The 21,127-nt window shown below is 38.8% G+C and overlaps 1 protein-coding gene across 12 annotated transcripts in view; it reads right to left on the bottom strand.

Annotated features, from left to right (window-relative positions):
• Positions 1-21,127, bottom strand: part of KIAA1109 (KIAA1109 ortholog) — a 192,660-nt gene that overhangs the window by 137,622 nt on the left and 33,911 nt on the right. For all 12 annotated transcript variants that reach the window (XM_029076442.1, XM_029076441.2, XM_029076443.2 and 9 more), the window contains exons 5-9: positions 18,227-18,305; positions 16,476-16,540; positions 5,666-5,852; positions 2,703-2,784; positions 2,086-2,279 (exon numbers count right to left, since the gene is read on the bottom strand). In XM_029076442.1, the coding sequence (XP_028932275.1) occupies positions 2,086-2,279; positions 2,703-2,784; positions 5,666-5,852; positions 16,476-16,540; positions 18,227-18,305 (607 nt within the window). The remainder of the gene's footprint in view (positions 1-2,085; positions 2,280-2,702; positions 2,785-5,665; positions 5,853-16,475; positions 16,541-18,226; positions 18,306-21,127) is intronic.

Below are 21,127 nucleotides of genomic sequence, written 5' to 3'. Positions count from 1 at the left end.
TATATAATAGTGTTGGTATTTGTTAAGCGCTTACTATGTGCAGAGCACTGTTCTAAGCGCTGGGGTAGACACAGGGGAATCAGGTTGTCCCACGTGGGGCTCACAGTCTTAATCCCCATTTTACAGATGAGGTAACTGAGGCACAGAGAAGTTAAGTGACTTGCCCACAGTCACACTGCTGACAAGTGGCAGAGCTGGGATTCGAACTCATGACCTCTGACTCCAAAGCCCGTGCTCTTTCCATTGAGTCATGCTGCTTCTCTAACTCATATCCAGAGGCAGGAATGGATATACTCCACAAACTCCTACAAAAGCCTTCTTTTTGTTCTACATCTGCTCTGAAGAACTTTTCTCCTTGCCCTAGATCCCTTCTATTTCATTTTTAATTGTTTTCTACCAGAATAGAATAGCAGGCCATTGGGACAGATCATCTTCAATTATAAGGCAATTAGTATAATGCAGTATATTCAATCTAGCATTCTTCATCTAATCATGTCAAGAAGTAATAAATTTAATCTGATGATACTGAAATACTACACTCACTTTCTCAAGTACATAAAAAGTATGAAAATTAAACTCTGACCACAAAACAGTAAGAACAATTTTAAATCTCAATTTCTCCACTGTTTTCACAAACCTGATCACGTTATTCACACTGTATACTGCTTCTTGATTAAATATAGGCTTGAATTCCATTTTGAAATATTTTTTGGAGGAATCATTTATTTAAAAGCCTCTGCTTTGGGACAATTTCTTTCCAGGGAAAAATTATGTATTTGTTGAATATTAAATGTACAACACCTTGAAAGCACCCACACGAGAGGTTAGAGATTCCCAAATCATGGCATTCTTTTAATCCAAATAAATAAAAACTTCCAAAATAAAATTCAGTTCATGACTGTAAGATCTAAAGGTTAAAATGTTAAGCATGGATACACCTAATGCCGGAACTCTTAAACTTAAATACTGCATCAGATGCACTGCAGTTAATGGACAGGGAGATTCTTAATGGTGTGAAGATCATATCTTCTAGTCTAAATGTCAGTTCTTAAGAAGAGGGATATTTTCTGCCTTTTCTCTACTTTGCATCCACATTATCGCAATTTCATCATTTTTGATTTCATCTAATACCCTCTATGATTCCATCTCACAAGAATCCTAGGCAACTCAGTGTAGAATCCCACATTATTGCGGAATGTTGGATTTTGGTTTCGATCTTTTTACATTTCCTGCAGAACATCATTCTTAATCAAGAGTAACTCAGGCACACAGTAAAATTTAAAAGTATTTAGTGATTAAATATTGACTAAAACAAAATATTAGACTTTTTGAAAATAAAATGCTAATGAAATGGAAGACATCATGGCTGAGTGGAAAAATCAAATGGGCCTGGGAGTCAAAGGATCTGGGTTCTAATCCCGGCTCTGCCAATTGCTTGCTGCATGACACTGGGTAAGTCACTTAACTTCTCTGAGCTTCAGTCCTGTTCTCCCTCCTACTTAGACCGTGAACCCCTCATGGGTCAGGGACTGTGTCCAACCTAATTTATCTTTATCTACCCCAGGGCTTACAGCAGTGTTTGACACATAGTAAGCACTTAACTACCACCATAAAAAAATTACTAATAATTTCCAAACCTATCAAGCATGAGTAGGCACTGCAATTATTCTCATGCAATAGTCTTTATGGATCAGTTACCTGCTCCTAGGACTCTGGCCTAAGTAACTTCTAAAATAATCAGCATCAACTTAGATATACTAATACTTGTGATTTTTCTTCACCCTTTGCTCATAGTGTAATTACGCCTCTTTTAAATGTTACCATCGTCAGGAACAAGAAAATTACATTAAAGGAAGAAAAGAAGCTTGAGTTATTAAAATTCCCAAATTTGACCAGATTGCAGAATATCCCACCCATCAGTCAAAGCATTTAAGTGAATTTACCAGAGGGAGCAAATAAGTCCACAAAAACCATAAGAAAAGAGATGTAGTTTCACTAAAGGCACTCTAAACTCTTAAAAGAGATTTGCAGTGCTACCATAATGAACTATATTTAAATTCAATAGCTCCAAATAAGCTTTCTTACTCATCATTTTGAAGGCCAACATATCGTGGACTGGGAACCAGCATAACTCTGACATTTTCCAATTTTCCCTTTACGATATGCATAAACTGATCAAGATGGCTTGAAGGTGGTTTCGTGGCGTATGTTAAGAAAGCATCATCGAAGTTAATACAGAGAGTCTGCGGCTGATAATGATTCCCAAATGCCAAACGACCCTGGAAAGGATTAAGGGAAAACATGCTTTATTGGACTGTTTTTATTTTGCCATATGGTAACTGTAATGCTCTCTTAGACTCGCCTAAAAAAAATCTAGTTTGCAATTACCTAATAAAATGACTCTGAAATAAGACAGAACTCTTCAGTCTTATGCTGCAGGTAAGTAAATCTGCTCATGCACTTAGATGAAATTATAATATCTTAGACATTTGTGTGCTTAGTCTTTTTTTAAAGACTGACAAATCTGGACTGAAAATAATACAGCTGTGAAAAATCATTTTCACATTTCACAGAAATTGATAACACTACACCAGGCTTACATGAAATTAATTTAATTCCATAATTAGAAATTGTACCTCTCAAATGAACCTAAAAATGATTATTCCACATATACTGAGTTAAATACAGAATATTTCACTTACAGTGCTAACATTGACCTTTATGACTGGAATAAGAGATCTCCATGAAGATGATGGATCTTGGGACTCTGATTTTACTTTAACACTAAAAGAAAAATAATCATGAAATCTCTTTTATTTTATTAAATAAGGAATCTGCACTCATACTTATCAAACAGTCTATCAATCAATGGTATCTACTAAGTGTTTACTGTGTGCACCACACTGTACTAAGCATTGGGAGAGTACAACAGAGCTACCAGACATATTACCTGCCCACAGTGAGCTACTCAATGAAGAATATATCAGCTGTTGTGCTTCTCTAGGCTGACAAAACTGTTACCGGAATTGTTCTAAAAATGTTCTAATCCTGGCTCTGCCACTTATCTGCTGTGTGACCCTGGGCAAGTCACTTAACTTCTATAGGCCTCAGTTAACTCATCTGTAAAATGAGGATTAATACTATGAGCCCCATGTGGGACATGGAGCATGTGCAATCTTGATTCACTTGTATCTTCCCCAGTGCTCCGTACAATTCCTGGTACATAGCAAGCGCTTAACAAATGCCATGGGAGGAAAAAAAAGAATGTGTTGCCATTCATTTAAATGGACAACTGCGGCCAGAAATTGAAATGTGGCGTTTTCTTCTATTAAAATTGATTTTCAGAGGATTTACTGAAAATCATTGCAGCAGGAAACACACACTATTTTGAACTTTTTACCATTAAATTTATCACAATACAAGATTCTGAAATGCACTTTCAAAACCCTGTATGAGCAATACTGGAGAAGGAAAAGGTATTTCATAGAGACAAATGATCAGCAGTAATGACTTTTTTTTGAGCCAAGTTTAGCTGAGTGCAGTTAATCCCCAGAAATATCTTCCAAAAGGTTCTCCCCTTATTAAATGAAGATTGGGGAGTAAAAGACATGGAAAAACTGCAACCACATGTATCTGTAGTCTAAACGTTAGAAAGTGATTCACTGAAAATATCATCTCATAAATGGGATAAAATAATTCCTGATACTGTATCCTTCTGCCGGAAGCTGAGGACAATACTGCAAAATCTCAAAACCATTTTCACTCCCAAATTTTTTTTAAAAAAAAATCATAGCAAGTAAATCCCTGGAGCTTGGCCTAGGGGAAAGAAAATAGGCCTGGGAATCAAGGGACCAAGGAGTTAATCCTGGCTCTGCCACTTGCCTGCATGACCTTGGGCAAGGCACAACCTGCCACTTGCCTGTGTGACCTTGGGCAAGGCACAACTTTTCTGCACCTCAGTTTCCTCATCTGTAAAGTGGGGATTAAATATCTGTTCTCCTTCCCTTCCCGAGACTATGAGTCCCCAGTGGGACCGGGACTATGTCTGAGTTGGTTGTTCTGTTTCTACCCCAGTGCTTAGCACACAGTAAGCACTTAAATATCACAACTACTATTATAATAATAATTTTAAACCACAATTTACATTCAACTATTTCGTAGTCGGTCCAAACCCTGACAAGCAGCCAGGGACTGTACAAAGGGGACAGGGTCTGGCACAAATAGCTTTGAAAGGAACACTTGATGCAGGCCTAGGAGAAAATGGGCAGATATGAGTACAGTCCCTTACAGCCTTGGGACAACACTCTCCTTTAGGGGAAGTCAGGACCAACTGGTGCTTGGTTCCACTAAGCAAATTTCACTCCTGTCTCTCCTGCTTTTGCTATCAGATTTCTGTCACTGGAGAGGAAAGCAAATGCCATTATTTGGTGCACATTTTAAAGGTGGGTGGGTCACATGCGTCAGTAACTGAAATGGTGAACCTTTGAGGCAAGAATTACACCAGTTCTGAAAGAACTGAAGGAAAGTACTGGAGCCCTATTAGATCTTTCTTCTCTTCCCAAGCATCTCAGTGATTTTAATTCTTTAAAATGGTCCCCCAAAATCTATATTAATGTAAGCCCGTATGATTCTTTGGGACGAGTCTACTGGGGGAAGGTCAAAGGATTAGGAACAAAGAGATAGTGGTTGACCGTCCAAGGTTACATTCGTATATATCCAAATCATTTATAAGTGAATCTTGATTCTCAAGAGGTGCTCTTTTCCTACGTTCTGCATTTAGAAGGGAAAAGGTCTTGAATTTCGTATATACTCTTTGACCCACAGCATATTGAGAAGCAGCGTGGCTCACTGGAAACATCACGGGCTTTGGAGTCAGAGGTCATGGGTTCGAACCCCGGCTCTACCACTTGTCAGCTGTGTGACTTTGGGCAAGTCACTTAACTTCTCGGTGCCTCAGTTACCTCATCTGTAAAATGGGGATTAAGACTGTGAGCCCCACGTGGGACAACCTGATTCCCCTGTGTCTACCCCAGCGTTTAGAACAGTGCTCGGCACATAGTAAGCGCTTAACAAATACCAACATTATTATTATTATTATATTTATATGTAAATTATTTACTTATATTAACATCTGTCTCCCCCTCTAGACTGTAAACTCTTTGTGGGCAGGAAATGTGTCAACCAACTCCGCTGTAGTATACTCTCCCAAACGCTTAGCACAGTGCTCTACAAACAGTAAGCACTCAGTTAACACCACACATCGATTATCATATATGAGAAGGATGATCTTCTTTGAACGAAAGAAAATTTGGATCTTGAGGACAATGTACACACACACTCATATAAATATGTACATATGTGTGCAGCAACATGCATACTAAACAAATGCACAAATTGGGACAGCTTCTGAGTTTGAGAGGTGGAGTTTTTTATTTTCAGTTTTTAAATAGTTCCTAAATCGTTATTACAGTAAAAAAGAAGAGCTAAGCAAAGCTTCACAGAACTCTTTCAACACAAATCATACCATTTTACCCTAGTTCATTCCCACAAGTATGAGTCTCTTAAAAGTACAAAATACTATTATATTGGACAAAAATTAAACCCGATTCTTTGGCAAAGGCAAACAGATACAGGAGATTAATGAAAATGAATCTGTGGCATTAACCTTTCAAGGCTGGGCTGGGGTCTCTCCCTCCCATTCTCGTGTGCTTTTTCATCCTCTTTCTTTGGTGGGATTATTGTTGGATCCAGACCAAATAATTCTTGAAGTTGTCCATAAAGATCAGAACGGTTATAGACATGAAATTCAAAATCATTCACAGTGATGTACAATCTAGTTTCTGCCTTTGGATCTACAGAGAACAAAAACATGGAAATATGTCATTTTTCTAACCAACTTATTTTGCCCACTGTTCAAAACTCCCAACATTGATTTATTTTAAAACAGAATTTAATAATATTGACAGAAGTTACTTGAAAAGAACTACAAATCATTAGCAAGGGAAAGATAAAAGTAGCATTAAAGTAGCTTTAGTATAACGCCATGGTACTAAGTGAAGCCCACCGGACTGTAGACAATAAAAAAAAATCAAAATAATAAATGCCCTCATTAAAAACTTCATTTTCATGCACTTTGTTTCTTATTTCCCTTGATACTTCAACTAAAAACTATTTATCATTTGCTTTTCAATGAGTTTCAAGTTTAAAAATACCCTAATTATACACCACTGGATCAAAGACTTAATATTTTGCAGTAAATCAACAAAATGTTTTTGGAATAATTATAATTTATGGTAGCTCTAAATTTTGCATCCGACTAATTAACGGTAAGCTTAATAATGTTATCTTAATTTAGCCAGCTAAAAGTTAAAAACAGCTTCGTGACATGAGTTGCACTATTATAATTAGAACAAAACCACATCCTCAGAAAGTGATCTCAGAACTTAATATCTTTTCATTCAAAGAGTTTAAAACTCCTTAATATGAACCCCCACATACCCCTGACAACTCAGGCCATGGAGAGCTCAGTTGAGGGTGCAGTATTAGGTAGACTATGTTAAGTTTAGCCTATCTGTCTCTCACCTATGCAAGGACTACTCGATTACTGGAGATCAAGTCACCTAATAATAATGATAATAATAATAAAAATGGTATTTGTTAAGCACTTACTATGTTCCAAGCCCTGTACTAAAGGCTGGGGTAGATACAAGATAATCAAGTCTTACATAGAGTTCACAGCCTAAGGGGGAGGGAGAGTGAAGCAGCATGACACAGTGGATAGAGCACGGGCCTGGTACTCAGCAGATCATGGGTTCTAATCCCAGGTCGCCACTCGTCTGCTGTGTGATCTTGGGCAAGTCATGTCACCTCTCTGGGCCCCATTCGCCTCCTCTGTAAAATGGGGATTGAGACTGTGAGCCCCATGTGGGACAGGGGCTTTGTCCAACCCGACTTGCTTGTAACCACCCCACCCCAGCACCTAGTACAGTGCCTGGAACACAGTACGTGCTTAACAAATACCATTATTATTATTAATAATGGGTACTGAATACCCATTTTGCCGCTGAGGGAACTGAGGCATAGAAAAGTGAAGTGACTTGCCCGAGGACATACAGCCAGCATATGGTGGAGCTGAAATAGAACCAATCCCAATCCCAGGCTCTTTCCTCAGTCCATGCAGCTTCTCCTAACCCTCTGCTATTTGGGATTGGGGCTAGGACCTCTAGTCTTGCTATCACAACAGCGACTGCAATCAAGCTAAATGTAACATTCCTGCCACTTCATCTATGAACACTGTAGACTTCTTAGGGTCTGAAGAAGTCAAGTTCCTAACTTCGGTGGTTAGCACTGATAACTTCACGTTGGGGACTCCAGAGAGTTGCCAAGGATTGACCTGCCATGTCTTTCCCCTTCAAAGTATCTGTAGGTGGATGGAGGACAGGCTCCACTCAGAGCAATTGCACCTGTTTAGATATCACTACATTGGGAAATTTGGGGTCGTGAGACCTTCTAGAATCCCTGGACACCTCATTTGGGACTAATATGAGCAGTCACCAACAGGAAGCCAAACTGACTGATTTTTATTTCACTTCACTGCACCATATTTTAGTGGAAGGGCTAAGGAAGAGTAAAATGACCCAAAAAAAAAGTAGGATGGAGAGGGGAGATAGAGTGAGCCTGTACAATCCGCAAACCATCACTTCCTAAGTTAAGGAGGCCAAATTAAATGTGGAATGATTTATTCCATGGGAAGGAGTGTGGCTACATGGAAAGACTCAGGCCTTCTGACTCCTAGTCTCATGCTCTTTCCACAGCCAATGGACTGAAATGTGTGGCCTTGGACAAGTCACTTAAATTCTCTGGGCCATTTTTTCTCCCTAACTCTTAGACTGTGAACTTCTTGAGGGACAAGAACTATATCAGATCTAATACTCCTGTATCTGTCCAAGTGCTTAGCACAGTGTTGGAATTATTGGAATTATTAATTCAAACTCAAACATTGACTCACTTGAACATGTGGTTCTTTTACCAATCTACCCCTCTCACATGGAACTGTGAGGACTAAGAGATTTTGGTGAATTATTTTGATGGCCATGGACAAATAAATCTACATATAAAAATACAGTTGAAACTATTGTTTGGGTGCTTCACATAAATGAGAAATACAAGCTTTTCAAAGACAGTTTCTCCCACTTTTTTCCCCAAAGCAATAATGGCATTAGCCTAGGCAGTGATTAAATGAACATAAGCTTAATTTTAAATCACTTTCAATTCTTTTTCTTTTAGGTTTCAAAATTCAGCGGGTCTCAAAATACATGAACTTATTTCTTGACCTTAATTTACAGATCTATAAGGTCACTGGCAATCCTGATAAATAAAAATAGCGAGCTCAATTTAAAGACCTTACACTTCGTCACTGACAAGATATTCACCATTAAGGAGAAAAGGATGACTTTTCGTCTCCTCTAATGTCTAGCACACAAATTCCTAGGTTTAGGTTTTCGTTTTGTTTTTAAATGGTATTTGTTAAGCTCTTATTATGGGCCAGGCACTGTCCTAAGTCCTGGGGTAGATACAAGTTAATCAGGTTGGGCATGGCCCTTGTCCCCATTTTAACAGATGAGGTAACTGAGGCACCGAGAAGTTATGTGACTTGCCCAATGTCCAGGAGCAATCAAGTGGCAGAAGCATTATGAGAGCCCAGGTCTTTCTGTCTCCCAGGCCCATACCCATTAGGCCATGCTGCCTCCCAAGTGACAAAATATTAAAGGTACTCGAGGTGCAGCCTTTTGATGACAAACTTCTAGTGATGGCGTATCAAGGACAATCATGGTGCAGTCTTCACGTACTATGCTAGTACCCTAGAAATCTCTTCACAGCCACCATGACCAGCCATTCCTCTCTAGACTCTTGACCCCAGCTCTAGCTGAGAAGAGATGAGTAGGTGAAAGAGGAAAGAGGAAAGGATGGGGACAAGGCCAGGAGACTAAAGAAAGAATTGTTCTGTAAATCCAGAAGAGCCAGCAATAACTTAAAAGTTATCTATAACATCCTCCCTCTCCCTCAAATCCTTCTAGCAATTCTTCTGGAGCAGGGAGAATCACTCAATCAAAAATATGCAGCAAACACTAACTACCCCTCAAAATGTTCATTCCGATTACTGATAAACTGGATAAACTGGGCACATCCTCCAATCATCACCCATGATTACTCCTTAAGAATCTCTCATATAACATGAATAAAATTGAACAACCCATCTAAAATGTCTATCAGTTCAAGACAGAAAAATGCCCTATATATCCTATTTTACTGTACAACTTGTAGGCTGGCATGACCTTAAATCCCAACCTATTATTAAGAATTTTGGATCTCCGCTCTCTGGTGGAATCCTAAATCAGCGCTTTAAAAAGTATTTCCTCATTGGCATTTTTCACTTTCAACTAAGGTTGAGAAGTAACCAAAAAGACACAAGGTAGTCATACTTGACTCTCCTAGAGCAGTGGCATTGTCTAGAATAACTCTGGATTTAACATTGAGAACAAAGAGTGGGGTGGATTGCAGAATGATTTCAAAATCTCTTCCGACCTATACGATCCAATGATAGTTTACGTGAGGTACCCCAGATGCCACAATGACCTTGTCATAAAAAACTGAATTATATTTCTATAAACCAATAAGCCTGGGCATTTTTGTTCTTGTATCAATTGATCTCATGCCACAAACGAGACACAAGGTACTCCAAACTTATATCTGCTAAAAATAGCATGTGTCCTAATTATGTAATTAAAGGAAAACTGTTTTTTTTTTCCTAATTAGCCCTATGTGAAAGATGTCCTAATTAGATATTTGCTCAGGAGACCTAATCTCCTCTTTAATTCTTTTTTTTTCTACACATCACTGGCTTTCCCAAGTTTGGAACCTTTTAGGATTCATGGATTATTTATTAGCATAGATTAATTTAGCATTCACTTTATTGCTTAAAACTGCCAGGTTCCATTAATGGAATCCAAAATGGTGTTAAGATTCTTACATTTTAAAAGGACAATAATTTGGAAATAAACTTTTCAAAGACATCTCTGAATATGTGAATTCCAATGGAGCTTGCTGGACAGGATTTTCAATAGGCAATGCTGCTTAATAATAATAATAATGTTGGTATTTGTTAAGCGCTTACTATGTGGCGAGCACTGTTCTAAGCGCTGGGGTAGACACAGGGGAAGCAGGTTGTCCCACGTGGGGCTCACAGTCTTAATCCCCATTTTACAGATGAGGGAACTGAGGCACAGAGAAGTTAAGTGACTTGCCCACAGTCACACAGCTGACAGGTGGCAGAGCTGGGATTCGAACTCATGAGCCCTGACTCCAAAGCCCGTGCTCTTTCCACTGTGCCACACTGCTTATTCACGTTCTACCATCTGCCCAACAAGGACTTTACTCTTATTCAAGCTTCCCCACAAATTGCCTGGGGAAACTCTCCACAATCTCATTCCCAATGGCATCATATCTAGTCGATAAACTTAGACAGAAAACTAAAATTAAAAGAGTAATAATTAAAATATTCAATCAAGCAGAGGAGGATCACTATGTTTACGTGATCTTTGTAATGTGAACATATTTACTTTTCGTGTTATATAGGCAACATGCTGAGAACACAAATTTCCAAGGTCGGGAGCCATTCTGTGTAAATCATGTAACGTTTCTAGCTCGCTGTGGCTCCACAGATATTGAGCTGGATTCTCCCAGTGAAAATCTGGTTTCTTTGGAGGTTACCTATAATTATTCTTTCAGGTGGCTAAGGACACATCATTTAGAGTATTAGTATTCTTAATATCATCCTGACTGCTTGGAGATAGATTTACAAAGAGGAAACACTTCAGACAATTGGGAGAATTGAGCTCACAGTCCATTTAAGTGCATACATTCAGTTCCAAGTTAGACCTGGGAAAAAATGAATTTCAAAATTGCCTGAAATGATTTACTATAGACTTGAAATACATGTTGTTTTTGCTTAATTTCTAAAAAGTCCACTGTTGATTAAGCTTCTATTACTCTTCAGCCAAAGTTTCTTTTAATATCATAGTGCTAAAACCTTGGGGCTTTTACTTTTGGAGTACCCACTCTGAATTTCTCTGCTTTTGAATCAACATCAAAGTTTTATGCTGCATTAAGGGGCATAATGGGACATAAAACAATTATTTCATCTAGAAAGAGAAATGCAGGCAAACTTTTTGAAAGATGGCCTTATGTCACTAGAGCTCTCGAGACCACTTCCTCAATCCCTAATTAATGTCTCTTTCGAAGAGAACACATGGGTAGATTCTTCTCCTCTCCTCTCTCCACTGGAGAGCTTTACTAAATAACTCTTAAAACTACTTTTCTCTGGCTCTGTCCTTATAGACCCAGCACTTAAAACTGCTAACCCAAATAAGATCATTTACGGAAATGTCAAACACATTTAATCAAGAACCATCACAGTTGGAAAAGAAATTCACGCTCTAAAACATGAGAAAATTATCTTTCTGGAAGCAATAGAGCAAAGACTCCCTTCAGGAAAGATCACGTGAAACGCAATTCATTCCACCTTCAGAAAGCTTCCCTGCTGTCTTTCTCAGTGGCACTTAAACAGAAGGGCTAGAGGCCCAAAACCCACCCCTGATCTTTTTTCATCTCACTCGCAGTTGAAGCAGCAGAGCGGCTTTGCTGCTAAGGTGGTCTGCTTGTAACTAAACCAGTGCTGCTGATGAGGCCAATATCTAGCTTTATACAACATATGATAAAAAACAAGATAAAATAAACAAGATATGACAGACAATATAGGATTGCTCCTCATGCTATCCTGAAAATCAAAATGATATAGCAGCATTACCCTGCTCTGTGCTTCTGTTCTGCTTTGGGGGCATGTCAGTGTAATTTTCTAAGATCATTACCTTGCTCAATACAAATTTACAGAATCGTAATTTCGTTACTAAAGGATCAGCAAGAGAAATAATACACTTAAGTTGATAATTCAATTGGGTCTGTGACAAAAGGATGGAGTCAGTGGAATATGTCAGATTTGTTTTTCTTTGTAGCATAAGAAGCAAAGCCCTAGAAATTTAAATAAATACCCAAAGGCTTGTGCTTCAGTTGTACTCACGAGCTGTTGCACCTTAAATTCGTAAGTGACATTTTGGAAATCTGTAGATCTTTCTTCATAAGGATGCATAAAACCCAATCTAATGCATTCTAAACTTCACTCCCAAAATGGACTCCTCCAAATGAGTCATAAGACATTGGACTAATTCAGATTTAACTAAGAACCTGAGAACTATGAGAAAATATACTCTCTGCCAAGGCAGGGTTGATTTACTCTTTTTCCTAGTACTTTAAATACTGTAATTTTTCCATCTCAGGTACAGATTTTTACAGTTCCATGATATTAGTCTGCTCTGCGGAAGCTCTACTTCGCCATTTAACTCTCAATTATCCATACAAATTAAAATCAGGGATACCACAGATAAAACTAAATCCAGAGGTATGCCAAACTTCTGACTTAGTTTCCGAGGGTGCCAAATTGTTTGAAACTGTGCCAAAAAGCAAATGACTGGTGTTGCATTTCTCTCCCTGCTTCATTTTATGGACGGCGCAAAAGCACATCAGGCTCACGTTAATTCATCGGGCAGCCAATGGAGGAATTGTCAAGTGGCTGAGTGCTAACCGGGGTTTCCAAAGAGTAATAATGTTCCGTTTTACTCCAAATTCACTTCATCTAACTTCACCTTCAAGAAGCATAATATTTTTGAAAGCTCGTTCTTAGATACTGCAATAGTAACACTGAAATTTCTGGGATACTGAAACCTCTTATACCAGCAACATGCTTGAAAACTATCAATGGTATTTACTGAGTGCATCCTGTGTGCAGGACACTGTACTAAGTGCTTGTATACTCTGCTGGGAGAAGGGGAAGATTGAGCAGAGGAGCAGAGGCTGTGTGACAACTGGAGATGTTTTATATGTTTGTATATAGCCATGCTTTGCAATCAAAGATCACACTAAACAGAATAGAAAATTGAGCTTGCACAGATCAGCATTATAAAACACACCTTACAGTACTGGTAACATTACTGTAGAGAATAATTTCCTTCCACTTCATTTGGATGTATTTTTCTCCTAGAGTCTACTTAAATGTTTACATATTTAATAGGGTTACGTAAATATTTAGTTGTACGCAACAGAACTATTACTTCACGGGCAACGACACCCTTCTTTCCAAATCTCCTCCCACACATTTGTGACCAAATCATGCCAGCTCTACCTTTACAACATCACTACAGTCCACTCTTTCCTCTCCATCCAAACTATTATATGCTGATCCAACCACTTTCCCTATCCCACCCTGGCTACTCCATCAACCTCCTCGCTGACCTCCCTGCCTCTTGTCTTTCCCTACTCCAGTCCTTACATCACTGTGCTGTTTGGTTCATTCTGCTAAAAGAATATTCAGTTCACATCTCCCCACTCCACAAAAAACCTCCAATATGTCTGAACATATGTGTCTGTATACAGCCCAACCACCTCTACATCAAACAAAAATTCCTTACCATCGGCTTGAAATCACTCAGCTAGACGTCCCCCCATCTTAACTTGCAGATTTCCCACTACGATTCACCCTGTACGCTTCACTTCTCCAACGCCAACCTCCTGACTCTACCTCAATTTCATCTATCTTGCTGCCAACCCCTTGCCTATGTCCTCCCTCTGGGCTGGAACTCCCTCCCACTTCATATTTGACAGACCACCACTCTCCCCACCTTGAAAGCTTTATTAAAATCTCATCTCCTCCAAGAAACCTTCCCTATCTAAGCCCTCATCTCCCCTACTCCCTCTCCGGACTATGTCGCCTATGCCCTTGGATCTGTACCCTTTCAGTATTTGATATTCACCCCACCCTCGGCTTCACAGCGCTTATGTAGATATCCATAATTATTTTAACGTCGGATACTCCATTCTAAGGATTGGCTAATACTCAATAAGCAAACACTCATTTTGCTGATTCAGGTTAAAAAAAACTAAATTATATAGTATATTTCATTCTGATTTAAATGTACTTTTGCAAACTTTCTCCAGAGGTATTACTACTAAAACCACTACCGTGCACCATTGTTCATTCACAATTATTCAGGTTGGTTCTTATAAGACCTAAATGATTTACGGAAAAAACTAAATCCTAAAAAGAAAATATTATGTGAATAAGCAGAAATTACAGCAAACTAACAACAATACTTACAAATATAATAAAATACTTTTCAATTCCAAACCACTTTGCATTATGAACTATTTACAACTTAAAGGCAGGGCAATAAGAGCAAAATAAATAAGGCTCAATCAAAACTAAATGGGACGATAATAATAATAATAACAATGATGGCATTTACTAAGCGCTTACTATGTGCCAAGCACTGTTCTAAGCACTGGGGTAGATGTAAGGTAATCAGGTTGTCCCAGGTCAAGCTCACAGTTTTAATCCCCATTTTACAGATAAAGTAACTGAGGTACAGAGAAGTGAAGTCACACAGCTGATACGTGGGGAAGCCAGGATTAGAACCCACTACCTCTGACTCCCAAGCCTGTGCTCCTTCCATTAAGCCATGCAATGGAAGTGCCCAGCATGTGGAGATTATAGTCAGTTAACTCTTGGTTTTGAGCTTAACCTCCACCTTTAAAAAAAAAAACAACACTTTTTTTTTGCATCTGTAAAAGGTAAAGCACATGAAATCTTGAAAAAAAAAAGTATTCTGCTCAAATACTTCAACAAAATGCCAAATGTAATTAAATAATGCAGAAAGAGAATTTATTTTCTTAAAACAGCAAGGTGAATCCGATCAATCGAAGATTTAGAAAGCAAAGCTGGTTTTTTGGAAAATGTGTAAGTAATTTTGGGTCAAACCTACACATGCAAATACTGCACTGAAAGCACATAAAAATGTTATTGAAAATTCTCCCTTTTAACTGCATTGCAATTTTGTGCAAGGAAAATGTCATCAAAACATTTTCACCATCATAACAACAAGATTGTTCTGTCCAAACACTTGATAAGCCTCTCAGATAGCACGGGGAAATAGAAAGCAATTCTACTCTCATTAAAAGTAGCAGCTAGAAACTTTCTGAAATGGTTTTCAAAACATTTTACTTGTCAACTTTCAAAGGAAAAATCTGCTTCTATCACAGTTGATACATTCACTTCCAGTGGAAAATGCTTCCAGGCAAAATAAACATTTGGGAGTAAATGCTTTAGCTGTAAGAAGGTAAACAGAATACTTATTTACCGAACAACTATGCTTAAATGAGAAAATTCTATCAAATAGAAACATGCTTTTAAATTCATCATATTAATGCTGATAATTCGCAGCAACTTCAGAATGTCATTATACGTTTTCTAAAATTCCTTAACCTACAACTGGTTGCTAAGTATCTGAAATATAGTCTGGCACGGAAAAAACAGGTCCAACAATATTTTAGATCATTGAGGCCTCTGCAAAAAAACCAAAGTAAAAAACTGGAGGCCATACTGTAGAAATCCATTTGTTCACATGAAATGGGCTGAAAAGTAACAATGTGGCTTGGATATGTCTCAAACCTAGAGCAGGTAATAAGTTAACGCATATTTTATTATTTAGAACCAATATCTACTTGAGTAGAAACAGATTTCTAAAAGATTCTAACTAGTGCAAAACATTTCGTCAAGATTAATTCTAATTCTTGTGGATGACAGTCAGCAATGTCTAATGCTAAAGAGGACAAACAGATATTGTTTCACAGCCGGAGACCATAACCCTAACACAATCAAGTGGCTGCAATGTGCTGGGAAACCTTGGAAGAATATGTGAATGTGTGAATGAGTTAGCACAACCCATCACCATTTATAGATAAATAATCAAAGTACACAAACTGCCCCTGGTAGAAAAACTTATTCAAAAGCGTTTTTCAAGTGACAGCACAAAGACACTAGTCACTTGAGAGAGGAAGAGTCTGCAGCAGCATTCGGCAGCATGTTGGGCCTAAGGAGTGCCATTTAAGAACCCCTACATAGTAAGAGGAACCAGAAGCCCTGACAAATGCTTTGCTGCACCCCAACCAAGTTCACCAGAACACCTTCAGCTTGGGGAGAAGGGAGAAAACAGAAAATTACAAAAAAGAGAACCCCAAAAACCACATATAACGGTGCAGCAAGAGGCAATCTGCATGGGCACATTAAAAGGAAGGGATTGTCAATCATGTGCAGCATCTTATGCAAATCCAGGACAGATTTTTTTCCCCAAGAACAGTCTCCAAATTGACTTTAAAATAGGTGCACAAAACATGTAAACTACTATTTTCAGTCACCCCTTCAGCAGAAAACATATTTCAAATAAAAACTTCAATCAAATGAAATGCTAAAGACAAAAGGAAATTCATGATGAAAGATGAACCGGCTTAAAAAAAAAAAATCAACTCACCATGCTGCTTCTGCTTTGGATTATACATCTTCCACCACCGAAAGATAATAAATCCATCTTGAATTCTAAATAGGATACATTTCAAAAATAAGAATGACACAGAGAACTTTTGAATAACTGAATCAAAAAATTCCCAAATATATGGTAATTATCAGTTTTAAAAACATATTTCATTAAAGACATACAAACGAGCATCAGAATAAGATTCACATCCTCTTTGACTCTACAATAGCAATGATGATGAACTGTGAGACAGGAAAATGGCAGGCCCAAAGTGCTGGAAAAGCAGGCCATTCGGGGCTGATCCTGAATTACAGGTTTTTACATTTTCATGAACTACATTCCTGGAAAGACCCAAGTTCACAAGAGTACAAAGCAATAATGTTACAGTTAAGCAACAAGGCTAAATGTTGTAGCCCACCCATATCATTAGGAAGGAGAAGTGAATGAAAGGACAGATGGTGACACTTTAAAAATCTCTTGGGATTAATTCATAACAATACAGTCAACACTCGGGGAAAAAGCTGACTTTATGATTGAGAAAATTTCAGAAAAATCTCCAAAAAACCTCTATTAAATCCACTCAGGTCCAAAAAAATGTAATTGTACTTTGCAGATTTATATCACCGTGAAAAGGTTGAGGGTTATCCTTTTTTAGCTTATTTTTAATATGAATGTATAGATGTTGACAGAACCAAAATACACAACCCCAGTAACTAAAAGTTCTCTTTTGAAAAGATATGGATAAGGTCTCTGTAGGTACTGGCATGTGAATGACCCAAATCACATATATTTATATGGTAAATCAATGACGGAGACAGTGCAAAGTTTTGTGGGGATCAAATGATTACCAAGCAGACTAGCTGAGACCAGCATTTAATTGCCACAAAAACTGTCATCTGGCAATTATGATACTTCAAGTTAGGCCAAATAAAACTTTTAATATAGGAATAAAAAACTCTCAGTAACCACCCATTTAGCAACTGTTTGAACAGAAGCAGCACGGCCTCATCAAAAGAGCACATGCCTGAGAGTCAGGAAGTCTTGGTTTTAATCGCAGCTTCACCTCTTGTGTAACCTTAATTTCTCTGGGCCTCAGTTCCCTCACCTGTAAAATGGGGACTCAATATCTGTTCTCCATCCCCCTTGGACTATGAGCCCCATGTGGGGACAGGGGCTGTGACTGATCTGACCAACTTCAGCACAGAGCTTGGCACACAGTAAGCCCTTACATACCACAATTATTATTATTTGATTAATTGATTAAATGTGCTTTCAAGTGAGGCATTTAAATTTGAGTTCACAAACTCTGACTTGGTTAGATCCTATGGACCAAAACACAAGTATCTGGGGAAATTTTAAACATTCTTTTATATTTTAATGCAGTGAGGATGCTGTCTGATTACCGGGAGTCCCTGTGGAAGCTTCAGGAGTTTCAGACCCATCAACATCCACCCTGCCATTCCCCAAGGAGCAGTGGACGGGTGGGAATGTGGTCAGCCTCAGGAGTCTCACAGGGGATCTAAGGACAGCCTTGATCCCAAGGTGTGGCAGGGAAACTACCAATTCAAGGAGGGTAAGTCTTTGATCAGACTTCCTGACATTCCCCTCCCCATGTTCCATGTGTTGACTCTCTCACTTCTTCACCTTCACTTCCACAACCATACCTGCACACCCTTCCTTCCCACCAATATTTGAAGGGTCTTTAGACTGATCATTTAAAAAGCCGGCAGCTCACATTAGATGTTTACCTGATGGACATGTCTTCATTAATATAATAGATTTCACGAACCATCACTTTTCCAGACAGGACAGAGAAAGAAAAGGAACCTGTCCAAAGAAAAACCAAAAAGACTTCTAAAAAAGACATTTATCTGAAGAGAGATTGACTTTCTTCACACATACCTATGGAGCATTTACAGGTTAATACATTAAAGCATTAAAATTTCTTTCATAATTATAATAACAACGATGATAATAGTATTTGTTAAGTGCTTACTATGTGGCAAGCACTCTGCTAGGCGCTGCGTAGGTACAAGATAACCAGGTCCCACATGAGGCTCAGAGTCTAAGTAGGAGGGAGAACAAGTATTGAATCCCCATTCTGCAGATGAGGGACATGAAGCACAGAAAAGTTCAAGGACTTGCCCAAGGCCACATTCATTCAATCCTACTGAGTGCTTACTGTGTGCACAGCACTGTACTAACCACTTGGAAAGTACAATTCAGAAATAAAGAGAGACAATCCCTACCCACCCAGGGCTTACAGTCTAGAAGGCAGGTAAGTAGTGGGGTCGGGTTTAGAACCCAAGTCCTCGAACTTCCAGGATACTTTTACTAAGCCACTCTTAGCCACTTTACTAACCCTTTCAATTCTCTGATTCTATTATCTTTGACACTAGCCATTCCATTGTCTAAAAAATAGAAAGACCAGGCCTCTTGAAGTTGTCTGTGCCAGCCTCTAGCTTCCTCTCAGTGGATATTTAAGCCATTCAAGACAGATGAGGTTCATCCTTTTGAAGGGGAAAAGGTACAATCCCTTCCCACAAGGAGTTAATTCTCTACCAGGGAGACAATGATAAAACTATGAACAAGCAGTAAAAAAGGTCTTTGCTACTGAAAAGTAAGAAGAGGAAAGATTTAGGCCAAGGTGTGGGGGAATTAGTCTTAATTGAGGGAAGCATAGACTTCAAAAAAAAAGGAAAAAAAAAGAATGACTCCTTCAGTGACAACAAAATGTTGTTCCAACAATAGTTCCTGATTTCCAAAGGAAGAATTACCAAGGAAATTGAAAATATATTTTGAAGACATTATAAGGCCCTAAGAGTTATCACTTCCTTTCTCTCATCACAGGGTTAGAAAGGTATTGGACAGAGAATGCAGAATACTTTTAAAAGATGGATGACTCTGAAGGTTCCCCTTGAACCTACTTCTTTGTCATGTCTAGGCAGAAATGCTATTGGAAATATTGGTTTATATACCCCATCCTTTGAACTCTCTTGGGAATAAGACTGAATAATCCCCTCCACAATACATTTTGTCATTTTACAGTCAACTCTCTTCCTACATGGGGACTGTGTTCCTGAAGAACCAAGTGTTCCAAGACAGAACTCGCACTATGTCCGATGATGTGCACGACTGCGAAACCATTTACTCCGTCACTACACGGCATAGTATCCAAACGGATGAGTAGTGTCAGAAGGTTCCAAATTCTACAATTGCAATCCATCCAAGACTCCTAATGTAAACATGTGTTATGGCTGAACTGATAGTATGCTCAATTTTATACCAAGTGTCTCTTAAAATAGGGGTTTGAATCACGATACCTTATTAAATGAGAGGGCTGGAACTAGTCACCGATGGAGAGAAGTGGGGTTTTTTAAATGTATGAGGCCATCCAATTAATCTTTCCCTAAGGCAATTTAAGGCTGGCCCTAGTCCTCTCTATTACAGTCATTCTGAAGTGAATGAGGTGGAGGTGATCAAGTCTTATTAACTCAAGTGCCACAAACCAAAAACAAAAATAATGTGTCCAGGAGAACAACAAGTTTTTCAAGGGCAGGGATCAAGACTCTACTTTACTCTCCCACATACATGGCATAGTGCTTAACACTCTTACACAATTCACTGATAGACTGATTGGAAGTGCGCTATCTGGAATGACGAGCAGGAGTTCTAGGGACAGAGGTGGTGGTGACAAGTAGCGGAAAGCAAGCATTTCCAGAGGGAGCGAGAGGAGGACGGAGGGAGTTGTGAGTTGTTAGTTGCCATTGTTTTTACGAGATGTTTTTCCCCTTGACTCTATTTATTGCCATTGTTCTTGTCTGTGTCTTGCCCAATTAGACTGTAAGCCCGTCAAACGGCAGGGACTGTCTCTATCTGTTGCTGACTTGTTCATTCCAAGCGCTTAGTACAGTGCTCTGCACATAGTAAGCGCTCAATAAATACTATTGAATGAATGAATGGTGAGAGGCAGTGAGCAGTGGCAGGGGTTGGGTACTAGGGGCTGTAGCCCTCTCTGGTCCTGGCCCAGGCCCACATGTACATTTATAAATCAAACAGTTCCTTTGGAAAGGTAAATTTAGTTTATGGTTGTTTAATACGTATAAAGACATACGCACAAGTTTTGGAGACAAGGGCCGGAGCAGTCACCTATTAATAAATACTACAGCAAACGTCCACAAGCCTCATAGCAACCGAACAACAGCTACATAGGGCTTGCAAGTTGCAATTTGGTCACCCTAGTATAAGCCCTTGCTGTGGATGATGAAGTTCTATTTTCATAAACTTAACACTCTCATTCTTATATCCAAGTCAACACTCGGTCGCATACACCATTAGATTGACTCAGGGCAATATATTAAAGTCTATTGTACACAAATCAATGGGTGTGCAATTATCTGAAATCCAAGTTATAAGAAACTTCAATTTCTCTTGTTTTTCATTGTTCCTCAGAAAGAACGTGCTTCTACAGACTACTGTTATACCAATTGGTCTGCCTTCTGAGGTTTGCTAAGTCATCACCATCAGTATTTATTTAGCAATGAATATGTACAGAGCAATTTACTGGATGCTTGAGAACACACAACAGAAGACAACAAAAGATCAAAAATCTCCAGGGTCTATGTGTCTAGTTCCCACCCGAATACTCT

This window comes from Ornithorhynchus anatinus, chromosome 12 (genome assembly GCF_004115215.2).
Source record: "Ornithorhynchus anatinus isolate Pmale09 chromosome 12, mOrnAna1.pri.v4, whole genome shotgun sequence".
NCBI lineage: Eukaryota > Metazoa > Chordata > Mammalia > Monotremata > Ornithorhynchidae > Ornithorhynchus > Ornithorhynchus anatinus.
The sequence above is the reverse complement of the archived record's forward strand: the minus strand, read 5'-3'. Positions and strand labels throughout refer to the sequence as shown.